This window comes from Prunus avium, chromosome 1 (genome assembly GCF_965620075.1).
Source record: "Prunus avium chromosome 1, drPruAviu1.hap1.1, whole genome shotgun sequence".
NCBI classification, from domain to species: Eukaryota; Viridiplantae; Streptophyta; class Magnoliopsida; order Rosales; family Rosaceae; genus Prunus; species Prunus avium.
Genome location: NC_142284.1, coordinates 40,889,798 through 40,907,492, shown reverse-complemented (window position 1 = coordinate 40,907,492; position 17,695 = coordinate 40,889,798). Strand labels below are relative to the sequence as shown.

The 17,695-nt window shown below is 36.6% G+C and overlaps 1 protein-coding gene across 1 annotated transcript; it reads left to right on the top strand.

The window, feature by feature from the left end:
* Positions 1-624: 624 nt before the first annotated feature.
* Positions 625-2,554, top strand: LOC148297835 (F-box/FBD/LRR-repeat protein At5g22700-like). The gene is made up of 3 exons (XM_088252540.1): positions 625-1,626; positions 1,706-1,849; positions 2,126-2,554. The coding sequence occupies exons 1-3, from the start codon at positions 640-642 to the stop codon at positions 2,429-2,431; spliced, it is 1,437 nt and encodes a 478-aa protein (XP_088108666.1). The 5' UTR covers positions 625-639; the 3' UTR covers positions 2,432-2,554.
* The last annotated feature ends 15,141 nt before the right edge of the window (positions 2,555-17,695 follow it).

Sequence of the window (17,695 nt, the reverse complement as noted above, 5' to 3'; positions counted from 1 at the left end):
GACAGACTGCGGGATAGGGCAATGGAGAGAGATGTGATATCAAGGACTTCGGCAAGGAGACATATAGCTTAGCTTACTTAGGAGGAAAGAATGACAAAATTCGGAATGGAAAAAGGGTGGATGCAATAGAATCCACTCTCATTAGCAGGAATTCTCTTAAAAAAAATAAGAAGACTCGCTTTCTGTACTAAAAAGACTCTTTGATTCGTTTTATATTGACTATCTAACGGAAAAGACGGTTAATAGGATTATTGTACTGAACTAAATATGTCTTTTTACCGCATATCCAATTGGTTTGGAAGTTGTATCTGTTTTCCCAGATGTCAAACTTTTATAATTTTTTTTAATTATAGAATATTCCCAGATATGATTTAACTGGTTTTGAAAGCTGCATCTCTTCTATTTCCCACATATTAACTATGTACAAATTTGCACACTTATTTCAAACGACAAAAATAAAATATTCAAGGTACTTCACTCGTGTTTACGGTTAAAAGTTCCACAGTTTGCATATTTTTCCCGCATATCCAATTGGTTTGGAAGTTGTACCCTGTAACGAATATGATAACACTGCAAGTTCTCATTCCTTTCGTGTTTTGTTTTTGGGGCCAATTCATGTATTAGAAGTACGCGCTCTACATGGGAATGAAACACAGGCAAAGAAAAAACAACTTGGGAAAGAAAAGGAAACATAAGGACGAGTACAACTTGGTGGACCGACTCACTGAGTCGCCAGATGACGTTCTTGTTAGTATATTGTCTCTCTTGTCCCTAAAGGAAGCAGCTACTACTAGTATCCTTTCCAGGCGATGGCGATATGTGTGGGCATCTACTATGGCTCTCGACTTTGATGCTAAATTTTTTGATGATGAAGTTTATAAAAAGTTCCGTCAACTCCAACCAGCACTAAGAGAACAGGAAAGCCTCAGATACGTCAATTGGGTAAATCATGTAGTGGAACAGCATAGAGGCCCATCCATCGAACGATTCAGGGTTTCCTTTGATATAGATAGTCATTTTACAAGTTCCATTGACAAATGGATTCAATTTGCAATGAATAAGAGAGTTCAAATACTCGAGTTAGAATTACATCTATGTGATTTCTCTACTCGTAGCGGTGCTTATTCATTCCCCCACACACTATTAGGTTTTGGGAAAGAGTCTGCCTATCCAAGTCTGCACTCTTGCCAATACAATATTGGATTTGAGTTCCTCAAAGTTCTTCATCTCCAATTTGTTGATGTGACTGGAGAAGTTCTTGAGCACTTCTTGTATAACTGTCCAGTTCTTGAACGTTTGACAGTGTCATTTGCTACCAAAAGTTTGGTTAAATTAGGAGTTGTCGGTCCCTCAATTGCATTAAAGTATTTAACTATAAAATGGTGTAAACTTGAAAGCATCGAGATTCGTGACGTAAAACTTGTTTCATTTATTTATGAGGGAACAGCAACCAACCTTCTCCTCAATAATGTACCATTCCTTGTTGAGGTGTCCGTTTCTGAGAGGCTTGTTCATATTATTTCGGATGAGGTACACGTTTACCGCAAATCCATAGAGCTTCCCTTCACCCAACTCTCTTGCTGTCTTTCTCAGCTGGAGATATTCATGCTGGATATTGATTTAGCGGTTAGTATATGTAATTATGACGTGTTGGTTTTTTTTTCTTTTGGATTATGTAGTTCCTTACAACTTGTTCGGGTTTCAGGTCTACAATCAGGATTATGTATTTCCCGTATTAGCAAATGTCAAGCATTTGGAATTAACAGTGAAGGCAAATTATGATATGGATCTTTTTCATTTAACTTCTTTCATGAAGGCATCTCCTCTCGTGCAGAGACTTGTGTTGAAGGTATTACTCATATCCTGGTAGATTACATGGTAAAACTTGGGCTTTTTTGTTTTGTTGAGAATTTAGGTGATTTGTTAAAACTTGGGTAAAACTTGGGCATTTTTGTGTGCACTTTAGGTGATTTGTTAATCCTCTAGTCATTCCATTACCAATTTATAAGAAAGAAAACAAAAATGTCAACTTTTGCTGCACAGTTGACAAAACATGCTAATAGACTTAAATGGTCCTTGTAGTTCATGTAGCGTAGTGTTGAATTTGCATGTTTTCTTGGTGCAGTTGAATTTTACAACACTTGCAGGAATGGGACCAATAAAGAGCGCAGGCGAATGCCCCCATCATTACCTGAAGGTATTAGAAATTGTAGGGTATCGTGCTCAGACATGTGTTGTTCAACATGTCATGCACCTAATAAAGAGTGCTGTTGCACTGGAGAAAATTATTATCCATCCTGTCCAGCCTTTGAATGAATCTTTTGTAAGAGTTAGGGAAGTTGAAAAGGTCGAAGAAGCGAAAGCAAGAGACCATGCTATGCAATGCCTTCGAGAAAAAGTGCCTTCAACTATTGAATTTGTATGCCTGTAGAATGTAGTGCTTAAATTACCTAGAGATTTTGTTGGCATTTAATGTTGTGATTGAACAAACTCAAATTGAGACATAACTGTGCTCTTTCTTCTTATTATTTTTGTTCAACCATAAGTTAGTTTTTTATGTTGTCTAAAATTTTGTAGCAAACAAGCAATATATACACTCTATCTTTTTGTGTGCCTTTTTTTTCAAGTTCAAATTTAATGGTTCAATAAATAATTTGAAGGCTTATTTTGGTTTTATTTATTCTAATAGCACAAATTGCTTTAATTTTTATGATGCTAATCCTAGTTTGGTATAGAAGTAACATATTTGCGTAAGATTCATTTTTAGGTATAATATTTTTTTAAATATATGGGCCATTGGTCTAGGTTTAGTCAAAGAGTTTGGTTGTTATATATTTTTTTTCTTAAGTTATATAGTAATCTATACTATTGTTTAAGAGAATACTCTTTATCCATCACTTTTGACCCAAAAAAAAAAGTGTAACAAAAATATTTAAAAGACTTTGAAAAAAAAATTAAAAAAAACCCGGTCGATTAGGCCCATGGTGGAATGCCCCAGCTTGATGGTCGAGCCCGAGCAAAGCCCTTTGAAACCTCAGCTCAGCCCAAAATTTTTATTTATAAAAAAATAAAATTAAAAAAAACAAAAAAAAAAACCTGTAAAGCTCGGCCCGAACCCAAAAACTTTGAAATTTCCAACTTTTGGCCACGAAGGAGCAACGTATCTCTTAGGCCATCTCCAACCATGTTGGGGCTAAACTCAAATTTCCACCCTCTAAAATACAACTATTCATGTATTGCCCAAACTCAAAATGTTTTTTCCTCCAACCTTGCAGACTCAAAATTTGAGTCCATACCTTTATTAAATTGTTTAAGAATAGTTGAACTCTATTTTTCTATTGTGGTTAATTTTTGTTTATAGCTTCATAATTTATTTTTCTGAACATCTTAACCTAAAAAAATTATAATTTCACTTAAAATTTGATTTTAGTGGATTATTTAATAAATGGGTAGGTATTTATAGAATTTGGAATGATTTTCAAAGTTGAATCTCATGTAGATTAATAAATAATATAATTTTGACTATTGGATTTAATTTGGTCATTGGATATATATTTTTTTTGTTAAAATCAGTCTTGGACAATCTGGGCCATTAGATTAAGCTTACATTTAAAAAAAAAAACAAATTACAAAAGCATATTAAATGTAGCCGTTGGATCTCAACGGGTATTTGAATTAAACACAACATGCAGCCAACATTTAAAGGAAGAGGCAGACTTCTCCTGCAAACGGGCCCCACTCAATTTGCACCAGCACGTGGGCTGTTTTGAGGCTTGCTTTTGGGCCCACAAAAATTATAAGTCCAGGCAATATTTGGGGTGGAATTCCACCCAAGATTTGAGATTTCTCAAATTTCCACCTCCCAAAATATATGGGTTGGAGAAGTTTTTTGGACTCAAAACCTATAATTTAGGTTTCCATCCATTAGGTTGGAGATGGTCTTATAGACTCTTCTAATCCATTCAGTCTAGTTTCAAATATCCAAAAGAAGCATAATAAGAAGTTGTGTTAAAAATAAGAATAAGAAATTTCCATAGCAAATCACATAATAACTTCTAAATTCTAATATAACCATATCCATTTAAGTAGACCGGAGGCCAATAAATAAATTAAGAGTCCTTTCGGCAAAATGTAAAAAAGTTGTACTTGGTAGTAGATATAGAATTCCCCTCATCCACCGCAAGACCACCAAGCCAACACCATCGTTAGTACCACTACCCGCAAGTTAGTAAGCATTGTGGTGTCTTCCTTGCTGTGTGGCAATCCTGCCAACAAGCAAAGAAAAATTGCTCAGGTTTGACCAATCCTGCCAACAACACCAAAATGATATATATATATCAAGCATTACAACCCAAGCGTTCTCTCTATTCCCTAGTAGCCTTTTTCTTAGAGAGAAAAAAAGAAAAAAAAAGAAAAAGGAGGAGCCCGAGAGTCAAGCAAGCGTCTACAAAAACAAGCCTAGGCCAAAAGACCAGTCCGTATCTATTCCTACAAAATCAAAGAAGAATCCACGACCCCAGCAATCAAGAAGAATTGCTTACTAAGGCTAAAGCAAAAGCTCAAACACCCAAATTATGGAGTTGGGTATGCTCAAAGCTTCTAGCAGCAAGAAATACAACACAAGGTTCCGGTGCCTTCACTCTCCATATTCCAAAGATTCAGAGGCCTACAGCAATGGGAAAATGCAATATGCAAATCTCAGTGTTTTTCACCAACGCCAAGATGCCCAAAATATCAAAATATATTTTCTATATACATATATATACACGATGATAAAAAAAAAAATTAGAGGAAAAGAAGGGAGCAATATTCACCAGTAGCTCTCCCTCACGGAACGCCCTTCTAGCAGCTAGTGAAGTAGAAAAAAAACAAACAAAAAACTCGGGCAATCCCTTCTTTCCAGCGGTTGCGACGCGGGCTGGGGAGTCGTGTATTCGGCTGCCAAAACAAAACCCCTATATGAGTGTTGAATTATGAGCCTTAAGTTGACTTAAGTATTAGCATATTCAACATTCAGTTTCTTTCTTTTAAAGTTTTATAGGCCAAGTGTAAGGCTCTCATTGGTTGACTAGTTGAATGGCTGAGATCACCTTGTGTTGTAAGGGATCCAGCTCACTGTATCTAATGGATATACTGCCTCACACCAAGTGCGTGAGGATTGTAAGAAGAAAAAAATATACAACAAAATATAAACATACCTTTTCTGTGCTACACATATAGCAAAGCAAGTTTCCAATTCTCTTTGTTTTTCCTCCTTCATTCTTCATTGATTTCTTCACCCACACACTGAAAACACTAACATGGCCTTAGAGCCAGGTTCGATCATTTGAGCCTGGGCGTAAATCTGTGAACTCATTAAGCTGAGATTGAAGCTCGGTGAAAGTCGCCAAAGACCCATTATCATATGAGAAGAGAAATCAACCCATTCAGACCAAAGATGTCTGGATTTGGAGGCTCGGAAGTGAGAACTCCAATTTTCTCTAGTGAGAACTACGAGTTCTGGAGAATCAAGATGATGACGATTTTCAAATCACATGGGTTGTGGAATCTGGTAGAGAAGGGAGTTAAAACTTCTTATTCGAAGAAGAAGAAGGCTGAAGGATCATCGGAGGATGATGCAGAGGAAAAAATGGCCGCTGTGTTGATGCAAGATGCAAAGGCGCTGGGAATCATTCAGAATGCAGTCTCGGATCAAATCTTCCCTCGAATCGTCAATGCTGAATCAGCGAAGATGGCATGGGATTTGTTGTATGGAGAGTATCACGGTGGTGATCATGTACGATAAGTGAAATTGCAAAATCTGAGACGTGAATTCGAATATGTTAGAATGCATGATGATGAAACTTTGTCTGTGTATCTTACTAGGCTAAATGAGTTGATTAATCAGATGAAAACATTTGGTGAAATTCTGTCTAATGAAAGACTTGTGCAGAAATTTCTGATTAGCCTTAGTAAACCATATGATCCTATTTGTCTTGTGATTGAGAATACGAAAAATATAGCAACGGTGGAATTACAGGAGATCCTAGCTATTCTTAAAAGCCAATTCAACGTTTTGATATGCACACTGTTGACGCTACTGATAAGGCATTTGCTTCCTTCTCTTTGAGCTCAAAAGGACAACAAAACAGGGGTAACTCTCAATCAAGTGGTCAGAAGTCTCAAAAGAATTGGAATCCGAAAGGGAAACCATGGGAGTCAAAAGGAAAGTCCCAACAGAATTATCCTGCACCAAATCACAGCTTCAGTTCATCACAGCCAACAAATCAAGAAGTTGTAAAGCCTCAGTGCAAAGTGTGCTCAAAGTATCATTTTGGAGAATGCAGATATAAGGGCAAGCCAAAGTGCTACAATTGTGACAGATTTGGTCACTTGGCTAGAGAATGTACTGCAACTAAAACAGTGCAAAAGGCAAACAGTGCTAATCAAGTGGAGATGACAGGGAACCTATTTTATGCAAATAGCACAGTTACAGAACCAAGGGTGACTGGAGAGTGGTACATTGATAGCAATTGTAGCAATCACATGATAGGAAATGTAGAATTACTTGTTGATGTAAGAACCAACATAGCTGGCAAAGTTCAAATGCCAACTAGAGATCTTGTTAGTGTAGCAGGAATGGGCTCATTGGTGATTGATACAAATAAGGGCAGAAAGTATGTTAGAGAAGTTATGTACCTGCCTGGTTTAAAAGAAAACTTGCTAAATGTAGGTCAAATGGATGAGCATTGGTATTTCTTGGTGTTTGGTGGTGGAATGTGCAGTGTGTACGATGGTCCATCACTGGAATGCCTAGTTATGAAAGTGAAGAAGAAAGTGAATAGATGCTATCCATTGGCTTTACTATCTGAGAACCAAGTGGTTTTAAAAGCTAGTGTCACTCACTCTACTGAGACTTGGCACAGGAGACTTGGGCACTTACACTTTGGTGGTCTCAAACAATTGAGAGACAAGGAAATGGTGCATGTGTTGCCTCAGCTGGAAGACTACAATGGAGTTTGTGAAGGTTGCCAATTTGGAAAACAACACAGAGAAGAATTTCCAAGAAATCAAGCACAAAGAGCCACTGCTCCACTTGAACTAACTCATGTTGACTTGTATGGACCCATGAAGAATGATTCAATTGTTGGAAATAAATATTTCATGTTGTTGATAGATGATCTCACCAGAATGACTTGGGTTTATTTCCCAAGATATAAGTCTGATGCATTCAACTGTTTTAAAAAATTCAAAGCTATGACAGAGTTACAAAGTGGATTCAAGATTAAGTGTCTGAGAAGTGATAGAGGTGGGGAGTTCAAGTCATCTGAATTCGATCTATTCTGTGAAAAGGAAGGAATACAAAGACAACTCACTCTTGCATATACTCCACAACAAAATGGAGTAGTGGAGAGGAAGAACAAAATTGTGATTGAGATGGCTAAATCCATGTTGCATGAGAAGAGGATGCCATATTTTCTCTGGGCAGAAGCAGTGCATACATATGTGTACATTCTAAACAGATGTCTCACAAAGGCCTTGAACAACATCACACCGTTTGAAGCTTATTCTGGAAGAAAACCAGGAATAGCACATCTAAAAGTATTTGGTTCACTATGCTACGTTCATGTCCCAGCTGAACACAGACACAAGCTTGAGCCTAAGAGCTTAAAAGAGGTATTTGTGGGATATGCAACTTGTGAAAAGGGGTATAGGGTATTTGATCCTTTATCCAAGAAACTATTCTTGTCAAGAGACATTGTATTTGATGAAGAAGTTGCCTGGAATTGGGAAGGAAACTCAGAGTCAATATCCCTCAATACTGGAAGCTTTATTCATGGTGACATAGGTACAGGAAGAAGTGATAGAATGGTGCTATTTTCTACCTCTAGGAGAGTTCTTAGTATTGAAGACTCTAAAGCTCAATTTCAGTCACCTATCTCAAATGAACCTGCAAGCTTGTCACACTTGAGTGAAGGGCACAATCAAGCCTTTGACCATACGCCACTGAAGTGGAGGAATTTGAATGAAGTGTTGGCTCAATGTAATCTGTGTATCATGGATCCAGAGAAGTATGAGGATGCCAAACAAGATGAGTCTTGGTTAAAAGCTAGGGAGGATGAGCTGTTTATGATTGAAAAAAAATGGCACCTGGACGCTTGTTAACAGACCAACTGAAAAACCTGTTATAGGGGTTAAATGGGTCTACAAAACCAAGTTAAATCTTGATGGCTCAGTGTTGAAGAATAAAGCAAGGCTGGTTGCAAAGGGCTATGCACAAAAGCCTGGTTTGGACTACAATGAGACTTATGCACCGGTTGCTAGGTTGGATACCATTAGAACTTTAATAGCCTTGGTTGCACAAAAGAGCTGGAAACTGTATCAGTTAGATGTGAAATCGGCCTTCTTGAATGGAGTTCTACAAGAAGAGGTATATGTTGAGCAGCCTGAAGGTTTTGTAGTCAAAGACAAGGAGGAAAAGGTGTACAAGCATCATAAGGATCTCTATGGCCTAAAACAAGCTCCAAGAGCCTGGTATGGAGAGATTGACAACTATTTCTCACAATGTGGTTTCAAGAAAAGCTTGAGTGAACCAACTATGTATATAAAAGCAAGGGGAGAAGATATCTTGATTGTTTCTATCTATGTGGACGATATAGTTTACACTGGCAGTTGCAAATCAATGCTAGAAGAGTTCAAGGAAGATATGAAAATGAAGTATGAGATGACAGATTTGGTACTCCTTCTCCACTTCCTCGGAATGGGAGTAATTCAAACTAACTCTAGCATCTTCATTCACCAAAAGAAGCATGCAAGGTCTTTACTTAGTAAGTTTGGATTAAATGAAGCAAAGACTGTCACAAATCCTCTTGTAGCTACTGAGAAGTTATCTAAAGATGATGGAAGTGGATCTGCGAGTGAGGAAATGTATAGAAGCATTGTCGGAAGCCTTCTATATCTCACTGCTACAAGGCCGGATATAATGTATGCAGCAAGTGTATTGGCAAGATTTATGCACTGTCCTACCAATAGATACTATGGAACTGCAAAGAGAGTACACAGATACATCAAGGGAACTCTGGATTATGGCATGGAGTATGTGAAGGGTAGGAAAGCTTGTTTAATAGGTTTCTGTGATAGTGATTGGGGTGGCTCATTGGAGGACAGCAAAAGCACATCAGGATATGCATTCTCATTTGGCAGTGGGGTGTTTTCTTGGGCTTCGATCAAGCAAAACTGTGTTGCACTCTCAACTGCAGAGGCTGAATATATAAGTGCATCAGAAACCACAACTCAAGCAATATGGCTGGGGTTCGTTTTGGAAGATTTTGGAGAAATACAAACTGAAGCTACTCCTCTTCACTGTAATAACACTTCTGCCATTGCTATTACAAAGAATTATGTATTTCATCAGAAGACCAAGCACATTGACAGAAGGTATCATTTTATTAAGGATGCACTGCAGGAAGGAATCATTGATTTGGTGTATTGTCCCACTAAAGAGCAGCTTGCTGATATTTTCACCAAACCACTGTCTAAGGATCGGTTTAACTATCTTAGGAGTATGCTTGGAGTTAAATAAGCTCAAGACTAGGGGAGTGTTGAATTATAGACCTTTGATTCATCTTTTAGTTTTGAACATATTTTTCTTAAAATCAATACTTTCATGTGATCTTTTTGAACTTCATGTTCAAGATCAAATTTAGTCTATAGCCAGAAGTTTTATTTATATGACTTGCTAGAATCCAAAGTTCTATACTTTAAAACTTGAAGTTCGAAACTTTTTAAATTTTTAGTTTATAATAGAAATTTACGAATATCTTCATATTAGAACATGTAATTCTATAAATTACATTTATATTAGAACTGTTTGATATATTCAATTTATCTTATAACATTCTATTTTATGTTTCATATTTTATCATATTTTATTTTTATTTTTAGAACTCGGTGTTATTATTATTATAAGTTTTTTTTTAATTAGTATTGCTTTTTTGTCTTTGTGAATTATTTATTTATATCTTATTTGGACCAAAAGTTCCATGTTAAGCAATTAGTTGAAATACAAAAATTAATTTGAGATTATAAAAATCTGAACTATTTGCAATGACATACTTAATTCAAAACTTGAAGTTTTGATTACACATTTTAATCAAAACCTGAAGTTTTGGATATTTAATTTGTATTATGAACCAGAAGTTATCTCCAACCAAACCAGAAGTTATGGATTTTGAAATTTTAAATCCACAAAGAATGTTTTTATGTGATCAGAAGTTCAATGAAAAAAATATTTCTCTGTTTCTTGGAACCTAAAAGTGAATATTCATTTTAGTGTCATTGCATTATATATACAATTAAGAACGAAAATAGAGATCTAAGTATATTGTAATATGGAAGAGCATAAAGGAATAAATTTATCTTTTCATGTTCCAGGTGCTCCAGCAGTAGCAATATGGAAAATATGATGTGTTTCAATTGTTGGTAAATAAAAAGTCTCTATTATACATCCATGAATTTCATTTGATTAGATGTATTATTTCATAAAGAAATATAAGCATACATAATTCCCTGAAGCGAATGTAAGCTCTATATTATTTTCGGAAATGAATGTCATGTTGTGTAGATTTAGCTCCACCAAAATGGATTAAGCTGCATCCTCAACTTGTGATACTCGCAAGTGCACGAACCGTTGGTAGTATAGCATATGTAAGTGCGAGGTCGATTCCACAGGGATTGGTGATTGAATGATCCAATTTAGTTTCCCTACACAAAATAGAAACAAAAAGAAAGAACATAAAACAAGGAAGAAAGAAATAAGTAACTCAAGCAAATAAGTTCCCAAGTTCAATTTAGATTAATGGATTGATTCTAGCTAAAGTATGATTAAGCCATGGTGTGTGGTCATAACCTTGTGTTCCTAATTCCCTAATTTGATCATTTGTTGTCTAACCTAAAATTAAGCATTAGGAACCCATTAAGCATAGAAGAACATTTTAAACAACCAAGTATGTATCTAATCCTTGTTGTCGAATGTCCATACATACTCTTCCTATTCATAGTTCAATTCGAATTAAAGCATGGTGTATACTCTTAATTCAAACCAAGATAGCTAACATGCAAGCCTAAATGGTGATCAATCATTCAAACTAGCATATTAACTTATAAGCATAATGAATAAGAACAAAAACCATAATTGAAACTTGGAAACTAATTAAACTTGAATACTTAAGAAAGAATGTACATTACAAGAAAAATAAATTACAACTAAGAAAACATTAAAGAAAGCTAGAATTGAGAACTAGAAAGCAAAACTAAGAGAATTTGAGGGAGAGAAGGGAGGGGAGCTCTAGAGAAGTGCTTGAGAGCTCCCCCGCTTGGGGTGTGTTTACAAGCTTAGAGAACATCCCTATTTATAGGCCTAGGGGAAGTGAAAATCTGAATTTGATATGGCTAATGCATACAACACTTGTATTAGAAAATATGAATTGGTTGATGCACTTGTATTAGAAAATTTGAATTGGTTGATGCACTTCACCAATAAATCCCACCAGCAGCCCTAGCTCATCTTCATGTCACCATGACCAAGCTTCCAACCAGCTCAATAGCTCATGCCTAGCTCACCATGACCAAGCTTCCAACCAGAAACAATAGCTCATCCTGAGGTCAGCATGACCAGCAACTTCAAGGGCTTACGAATTGGGCTTCCCTTAAGCAAATTAATACTTTAAGCACTCAAACGTGAAGTTCAGAATGTCTTCTTTCCAGCCATATATCATTTGGGCCAATCCAAGGTCGGAGGAGGAAGTTAAGGCCAAAACAAATTTCTAACTCATTTTGCGCGCTGATAAAATCCATCCTGATCATGGCTATGTGTTTGCTAGGTAACAGACTCCATATTTATTCAATGGGGCTGAATTTTGGATATGTTATAGTACACACCCATTGGAACAACTTTCATGAAGAATGCGGCCTCATCCGAGCTATGTAGGTTGCTGAAACAAATATTACAATGTGACCTACGGAACTGGACTGGGAGGGGGCTGTAGCCAAAATGAGTTTGTCTTTAAGCTCTTCATCCATTCATCCAAATTAGGCCTTAACATGCTTGAATTGCATGGATTATGCTCTCTTGCTCTATTTGCCTACAAAACACACAAAGTAAGTAAATTTGGGCATGTATATGTATGAAATTATGAGCTTAACATGTCACTTACACATTGTCCGGGAAATGAAATATATGTTTGAAGTTAAATAGTATAAAGAGATGGTCTTGTATGACAAAGCCTCCGAGAATTATGATATTTATTGTTAGTGAAACAACACACACAATTATTTGAGTTGAAAATTATTTTGAGTTTAATTACCACTCATTTTGGTAAATATCATATTGGTTCTACAAACCTGACCAAAAGCTATTGACAGGTCAAATTATATACTTACAATGTTCGATATTACTTATTTCCAGAAGAAAATTACATAGCTTCATATATACACACAATGGAGTTAATGTTGAAATTATGAATAAACATGACTTGTACTTATGGTCTCATGCCAGAAGCATATTAATCATAATTTGCTTCATATGAACTCATTTTCTGATAAGAACCAAAAGTTTTTTGATACGTAATAATTTATGATGTGAAAATTTTATTTTTTGATTGGTGGTATTTATGTTACACTATATATTGAGCGAACCTGAAGATTTTTCTTCACATTATCATCTTTATATTATTTATATTTTGTCCCTGAAGGATAACACTTACCACTCCAATCAAATAGCATTATTTTGATGAGACCAATTTCCCGTTGTTAGGGGGAGAAAAGGTTGTTTATGAAGAACAACGTGAATTGCTATGAAATACATTCATTATTGTTTCATCAAAATGTTGTGCCACCTAATATGAAAGTAAGGTATGAAAGAAATTGCAATATAGAAGATTGCAAGTCAAATGCTAGAAGCATTTAAAAACAAAGCTAAAGTGACAAATCACATCAAAATATTGATGTCCTAATTAGGGAATCTAAAGTGGTGGCAAATGATTTATCTAGTTGTGTGCCTAAGTAGTCAACAATGGGCTTCGTTGAAGTTGAGACTATATTAAAAGGGCCATGCATTCCAAATAATATAATACTATATGAAATATCCACATTTCCTATATATTTATTCTCGGAAGAGAAACAGTCTTATAAGAAGACATAAGTCCATTAGAAAACAATGAAATCCCTTGAAGAGGCACGGGTACCCAGTGACTATGAAAATGTCTATATCTTATGCATGCATAAAGAGAAATGTGGGTTTATAAATTGATGATTATCAATGATACTGTTTATATATAGAACGTACTAAAGTTATCAATGGCTATGATGATATTGATCCACGTTTTATTTTCATTTTCAACAATGTAAAGAAAGATTGGCCAAACTGGAAGAGGCAATCCAATAAAATTGAATATTTTTGAAAAACGTGGAAGAAATGGACCTAGAGTTCGAACCCCAAAAGATATGAAATTGTATAGGTTACAAATCGGTGTTTGTAATGAAGTGAAATAAAATCACTTGATAGGGAAAAATGTACCCATGTAAAGACATGGAATTTTTATGATATTCTCCTAGTATATTATGTAGATGCAGGCATGTTTCTTCTTACGAATCATGTTGATTGCATATTTATAGAGACTTGCATTTGTATTGAAAACTAAAAAGATTATGAAGTTAAGCATATCGCCAGAAACGATCTTTTGAAGAATGCATAGGAATAAATTCTGAGATATGTAAAATTTCATACGTTATATAAATTGTTTTAAAAAAAACAATTCTAAGAAGTTAAGAAGCCCGAAGCTCAATGTATGTACTCAAATATCATGAAATGAAAGTTATCTAATTGCCTAAATGAGTACTTTGATTGAATTATGAGTTCGAGATCAAGTTCAATATTGTTGCAACATATTCAAATTTTTAAAGAAGTTATAAGAATATTTAGGTCTCTTGAAGAGTCTATGACATGCTAGCTGTTGAGGCCCAAAATAGTCACGAGAAGCTCAAAGACATTTAAAGCCCAATATAACATAAAATGTTGGTCATTAAATAAATAATAGTGTCCATGCCATGCGAAGCCAATAATACATTTTCCATAGGTCAATCACCTATCAACCTCACATGAACCCAAGTCATGTGGTTTACTGGGCTTGCATGAGGGATTGTGGTGTGGAAGGTGTTGACCACCCGAAGGTGCATGTTTTAAATTTATAAAACTCGCAAGCGCACAAATCGTTTGTAGAATAAGCGTGTGTAAGTGCGAGGTCTTACCCACAGAGAGTGCGTGAAAAAGATGGAAAACAAACCCAACCCGAGTTAATTCAAATTTGAAAAAGGAAATGAAATAAGGGAGTTTCACTAAAATACCCAAAATAGGGGCTGAAATTATAAAAATACCCAACACCCAAAACACTTTATAAACATACCCAAAACTCATCATTACACACACTCAAAACCCATTTATAAACATACCCAAAACCCATCATTACACACATACCCAAAACCCATTTTGGGTATGTTTCTATGTTTAAATAGTGCTTGGGTATTTTTATAAATACATGTCTAGGATTGGGTATTTTTATAAATATCTAATGAAATAAAGCAAATAATTGAAAATGCAAATAAACTAAAATAGGGAAAAACTAAGGTTTTAGATTCCATACCATTATTCCATAAACTCTAACAATTCCCATAGAGTAGGAATCTAAAAATCAATTTACTACTTTCTCAAGATATATCAATTAAGCATGCATTTTAATGAATCTTATGTAAATTCCCCTTTCCTTCATAATTACAAATTCTAAGCCATCCTATGTGAAAAATATTGTTTAACTACAAAGGATCAAAGAAAATTGTATATTAGTAATACAAAACCAAGGATGCATTAATAGATTAACTTGTATTCCTAACTACCACAAATACATAATAGAAGTGGTGAAAAGAAAATTAACCTATTAATCATGTGAAGGTGAAATTATAAACTTTGAAGAATATATTAGTTGGGAATTGAAAGTTAAGAACTAGAACTTCATTTCATAATGGTATTTCATCATTAACAAAGTTTAGCTAGACATAAATAAAATAACAATACAAGATAAGAATTAAGAACAAAGAGGAGAAGGAAAAATTGCATCATCAACCCCTTGGTTCCTTGCCTCATGGCTCCCCAAGGTTCTCTCCAATTATATGCCATTTTTCCTCTCCCTGGATCCTTGCCTCTCAGCTCCCCAGCTGTTAAACTACTATCTATTTTGGTGCCAAAACTCTTACACAAATTCTGCACTCCTCTTCCATTGTGTTGGTCTCTATTTATAGAGGAGTGAGATCCTCTTGCAGCTGCTATTAAACCATTACCAACGTGGGTTATATCATTACATCAACATCTTTTTATTACTTTTTCTTTTTGGCTGACCACAAATACCCATGCTTTCTTCACGTGTAAGCTACAGCTCAACATTCTTTTTCATTATCTTTCTTCTTTTGGCAGCTGCCATCCCTCTTTCTTTTCTTTATGTTTCTCTGCTCATTACTTGTAGGCATATTGGCATTTGAATTTCATATCTTTGTTTGTGCCTGATAAATCACGGCCATGAGCTGGCCGAAGGAGCCCTTTCTCTCGGCCCTGGCACTTGTTCGCAGAAGCTGAAACGCAGTGTTTCACCAGGGTATTTCGCCTTCCTAAAAAGAAAAGAAGAAATGCTAAGGCATGATCATCTCGGCCTCAAGCGTTGGCCGAGGCCGAGGCCGAACAAAATTGCGGCCAAGGCATTAAAGGCAAATCATCACGTGACAGCAGGGTCCCATGCTTCATTTAATGAAGTAGTGCCTGTTTAATGCAGTAAACCCATTGGCCACAAAGAAGCATTTAATGCATGAGGAAAGGTTGGAAGTGACTGAAGTCAGGATTTGGTGATGGAGATCAGATTGATTAGACGTGGACATTCTCACAAGAATTCTGACAGCCTGAGATATTGGTTCACCAGCTATCCAGGCCATAAATGCGTCTCCACGGCCAGAGGCTCAGAAACCACGATCGAGGGCGGCGACCGAGATTCACCGGGATTTCTGGGGTCTCACCACCATGCTTCACAATCCCAAATGTCGATTGGACTGCCCACTTGCGCTAATCAGACTCCACTATGCATAAATTCAGCCTCGATTACTCATCCAGGGACTCTTCCTATAAATACAAGACTCGAGCTACATTCAAAGGGTTCAACACCAAAACAAAGCCTCCCACGGAGCAACTTATTTTTTCCTGTAATGCACTTTCAATATCTTTACTTGCTTTCCTAGGAGTAGTGGTAGATTGTAAGGAAAATCCATTCATCAATATATCATACGACCCTTGATTTTCAAGGCGCCGGAGCACCATCCTTGTTATTCGTTCACTCACCCCATATATCACATGACCGTCGCTCCCTGAGCAGCGCGTCGGAGCAGCGCCCAAAACCCACCACCAACACCATCACTCAACGGCCTTGTAGTTCAGGCCGTGAACCTAACAGCCGAGACCAGTTCCTCTCTCGGCTACAATCGTTTGACTAGGAAGACAGATCAAACAGGCGCACCACTTATCCATCCAACACTCATCGAAACATCAACGCACGGTAGACCATGCTGGCACGCCCGCGCACAACCGCACCGCACCCAAAAGCAGGAAACCCCGTATTAACGCACATCCCCTCGGCCCGGAACTCCAGGCCGTGAGATTTGCGCGGCAGACAATCTTGTGTCAGCCAACAACTTGCTTTACACTTCTTTTGCTGTGGTAAATCATGTGACTTTGCTGCTGCACGCATGGTTGCTGTCCAAAGTTGCTGACAATCTTTTTGGTTGGCTGCAATCATTCCTTTAGGTTGCTGGAAAAAAGAATTCTTCTTGAACCAGGCTTGGTGTAGGAAGGCCATAGGTTTCAATATGTATCCAATGGAGCTCAAATTTGGATATGTTATAATAGACACCCATTGGACCAACTTTCATGAAGACTGTATTTCCATCTGAGCAGTAAAAACATGCGTTTTGGGGCTTGCAAGTTGGCTTCTGAAAATGGACTGGAGTTTGGGCTTCATTTCTTTTCTCTCCTTGGGCTGCTTGCAACGAGAGCGCTACCTAATAGAAAATTCAACTGAATTAGTCTTTATTTCAATGAAGTGCAAATGGATTTGTAAAATGCAATGTAATATTCTAATTGGTTCAAAATTCATTGAAACAAAGTACTAACAAATATAGATTAGGGATAGAAATTGTAATAATTATGTGTTTATCAGAAGGTTATGGAGGTCTACAAGGCCCACGGAAGCTCTTGGATAATGGAGACTTTGGGCTAGCTACTTGGGAGCACCAAAGTCCAAGCCCATTTCTTAGAGTTCTCCAATATGGGTAAGCAAATGAGATATTTTCCAAGCATTTCCTTTTATCCATAGGAAATAGTCATTTTCCAAATTCCTAGCTTTACCCGTTGGAAATAAGCCTTTTCCAGCACTCCCTATTACCCATTGGAAACAAGCCAATTCCAACACTTCCCTTTACTCGTTGGAAATAGTCATTTTCCAATGCTTAGCTTTACTCGTTGGAAATAAGAATGTCCTAATGCTCCCTTTTACCCCTAGGAAATAGACTAGCTCCAATACTTCCTTTTACCTATTGGAGATAAAGGAAAACCCTCACCCTCTATAAA

Excerpts from the sequence above, each read along its gene's own strand:
- LOC148297835 (XM_088252540.1), top strand. The coding sequence starts at position 640 with ATGGGAATGAAACACAGGCAAAGAAAAAACAACTTGGGAAAGAAAAGG. Across the intron at positions 1,627-1,705 it reads TGCTGGATATTGATTTAGCG|GTCTACAATCAGGATTATGT; the intron begins GTTAGTATATGT and ends TTCGGGTTTCAG. Across the intron at positions 1,850-2,125 it reads TGCAGAGACTTGTGTTGAAG|TTGAATTTTACAACACTTGC; the intron begins GTATTACTCATA and ends TTCTTGGTGCAG.